The sequence below is a fragment of the Mycteria americana genome, chromosome 2, assembly GCF_035582795.1.
Source record: "Mycteria americana isolate JAX WOST 10 ecotype Jacksonville Zoo and Gardens chromosome 2, USCA_MyAme_1.0, whole genome shotgun sequence".
NCBI classification, from domain to species: Eukaryota; Metazoa; Chordata; class Aves; order Ciconiiformes; family Ciconiidae; genus Mycteria; species Mycteria americana.
Genome location: NC_134366.1, coordinates 149197561 through 149200257, shown reverse-complemented (window position 1 = coordinate 149200257; position 2697 = coordinate 149197561). Strand labels below are relative to the sequence as shown.

The window sequence follows — 2697 nt, the reverse complement described above, 5'->3', positions numbered from 1 at the left end:
GGCGCCCACCCTTCCCTCCGCGCCCGGGCGCCACTCGCCCTCCTCGGTGCCCCCTCCGCCCTCCTCGGGCACTCGCCCTGAGGCGACAGGACGGCGAACCGCCCTCCCCGCCGACGCGGGCCCCGCGGCCGGGCCGCCCCGCTCCCCCTCCCTCTCAGCCGGGCCGCCCGCCCCGCCCCCTCACACCCCTCCTGCCAATCATCGTGGCCCCGCCCCCGAGACCCGAGGTGCGAGGTTTGAAAGCGGGCCGGTCCACGCGGCGCGCAGCCGGGGGGGGAGAGGGAGCGGCGCGGCCGGCGGGCGCGGGGCGGCCTCGCCCGGCCGGCGGTCTCCGGCCGCGGGAGCCGCCCCCGCGCCGGCGGGTGAGTCCTTCCCCGCCCGCCGCGCGGGCCGGCGGCGGCGGGAGCGGCCGGCGGGCGGTTGGTGGCGGGGGCTTCCCCCCCCGCCCGGCGCAGTGGGAGGCGCCCGGGATCCCGCGTCACCCATTGTTTACAAACCAACCCCAGCGGGCCGAGCTCCAGCTTCAACCGCAGCCGCCGGAGCTGCGTGTGCTCGCGTGCGCGCGGGGCGGCGGGCGGCGGCCCCGGTCCCGCTGCGTCTGCGGCACGGCACGGCACGGCAGGGCGCCGGCCGAGATGCCGTGCCGCCCGGGCGAGCGCTTCCTGCTGCTGGAGCGCTCGGTCGCCGTGGGGCAGGCGGGCTCCAAGGAGGTGGACGCGCTGGTGGCCAAGCTGGGCGAGGTGCTGCAGCTGAGCGCCCAGCGGGCGCCGCCGCCGCCCCGCGCCCCCAAGCACCTGGGGCCGGGCAGCGCCCGCGACCGCGCCGCCCCCTACTCTCCGCGCTGCAGCGGCGGCGGCCTGCTGGCGCCGCGGGGGCCGGCCCCGCCGCAAGCCCACCAGCAGCACGCCGAGCCCCCGCGGCCGGACCGGAGCGGCCACCAGCGGGTGACCAAGCAGCTGTGCGGCCGGGGCTGGCTGCGGAGCGCCGCCCGCCGGAGGAAGCAACCGCCGCCGGGGCCGGGCGACGGGCCGGCGGAGGAGGAGGACCCCCACCGGCTCCTGCAGCAGCTCATCCTCTCCGGCAACCTCATCAAAGAAGCCGTCCGGCGGCTGCAGCTAGCGGCGGCGGCGGCGGCAGCGGCGGCGGCGGCCTCCACGGCCTCCAGCGGCAGCGCCTCGGCGGGGAGCAGCGGCGCGGACGGCGAGGCGGCCGAGGCGGCGGCGGTGCAGCCCCTGCAGTAGCCGGCGGGGACGAGCGGCGGCGGCCGGGTCAGAGGAGCGCGGCTGGGGCGGCCGCTAGCGGCGTCGGCGGCGGGGCCCCCCGCCGAGCGGACTGCGGGAGCGCGGTGCTGGCTCCGCCGCGATGTAAGTCTCCCCCCGCGGCGGGGCGGCGGCGGCGGCGGGGCCCCCCCTCCCGCTGCCCGGGGGGCCGGGCGCGGCGCGGTCGCTGTCGGTTGGGGTAGGGCGCGTGTGCCACCCCCCCCCCCCCGCCCCAAGGTCACCCCCGGCGCGGCGCCGAGCCCCGCCGCCCTCCGAGCGGCGGAGGCCGCGCCCGCCCCGCGGTGTTGTTGTGCCCCCCCGCCCCTGCCTTCCCCGGAGCTCCTCCTCCTCCTCCCCCCGCCGGGGCAGCGCGGCCGGGGCCGCGGACCCCCCCGCCGCCGGTCGCCGGCCGCCGCGGGGCTGCCCCGCCGCCGGGCTCCGTCTCCCAGGAGCCATTTGCAATAATTCTCGCTGACCCCGGCGGGAGGTGTTTCCTTTCCCCTCCCGGGCTGGTTTGGGTTTTTTGTTTCGTTTTTTATTATTATTATTTTAACGTTTATTATTATTTTTTTCCCGTTGTGACTGTATGAAGCAGTTTAAAAAATGTGAATATCAAAGCTGGAAAGGCAGCTGGACTTACAATTGTAAAGCCTGATGAGTGAATGGAGCCTGAGATGCATTGTTCGCATAAGGTAGCCGAAACAAGTTTTTTCTACCAAAAAAAAAGAAAAAAAAACCCCCACAACCTGAATCCACCCTTCCCCGACAAACTCAATGGCTCGAATACAAGGTGCAGCTGTTGATTTTAAATATATGCACTTCGTACCGGAGTGTTTGAAACGTGTTCCTGATTTACAGGACTTACTGTCTTAATTAACCTGTCTGTATTGAATAAACGTGGTCTTGTTTTTATTTTTGGGTCTGTGTCTCATTGTTAAGGGGAAGTGAATTTTGGTTCACGAGAACAAAACTATGTGGATGATGCTCCAGTAGGCACGTTCCCCTTGATCTCCTTTCGGTTGCGAGATCTCCATTTTGCAGACAAAAAAAAAAAATCCCCACAACAATCCGCATAGTCTGATGCAGTGGGACACCGGTTATTAATGCACGGAGATGCAACTGAGCCCCTTTGTTTGCCAGCAGCGCTCATTCGTAAGCCGTGAGATGCCCCTTCGAGCAGCCGAGATTGAGGCTGTTGGAATTTGTAAGTCAAATCATACTGAAACCAAAATTAGGTATCTTGTATTGGGGAAGGAAGAGAGCTTGTGTTGGTTACTTGTTTGGGTTTTTTTCTTTCTCCAGGGAGAGGGGGGAAAAAAAGGGGGCTAGAAAGGAGGGGTGAGAGGTCTAGGCGGCATAATTTTTGTTTTTTTTTAAATCTGAAAAACATAGAATTTGATGCTGGTGATGATTAAGTTCCAATGCCTACTCTGAATAG

The 2697-nt window shown here is 67.4% G+C and overlaps 1 protein-coding gene across 2 annotated transcripts; it reads left to right on the top strand.

Moving 5' to 3' along the window:
* The first annotated feature begins 509 nt into the window (after positions 1-509).
* On the top strand, positions 510-2171 carry LOC142406276 (GSK-3-binding protein-like). Of its 2 annotated transcripts, none has more exons than XM_075494957.1 (2): positions 510-1364; positions 1855-2171. In XM_075494957.1, exon 1 carries the CDS (start codon positions 636-638, stop codon positions 1239-1241), a length of 606 nt encoding a protein of 201 aa, XP_075351072.1. In that variant the 5' UTR covers positions 510-635; the 3' UTR covers positions 1242-1364; positions 1855-2171. The 2 variants fall into 2 exon arrangements, with proteins under 2 accessions (XP_075351072.1, XP_075351071.1); XM_075494956.1 differs by having other exon boundaries at positions 1852-2171.
* Positions 2172-2697: the final 526 nt, after the last annotated feature.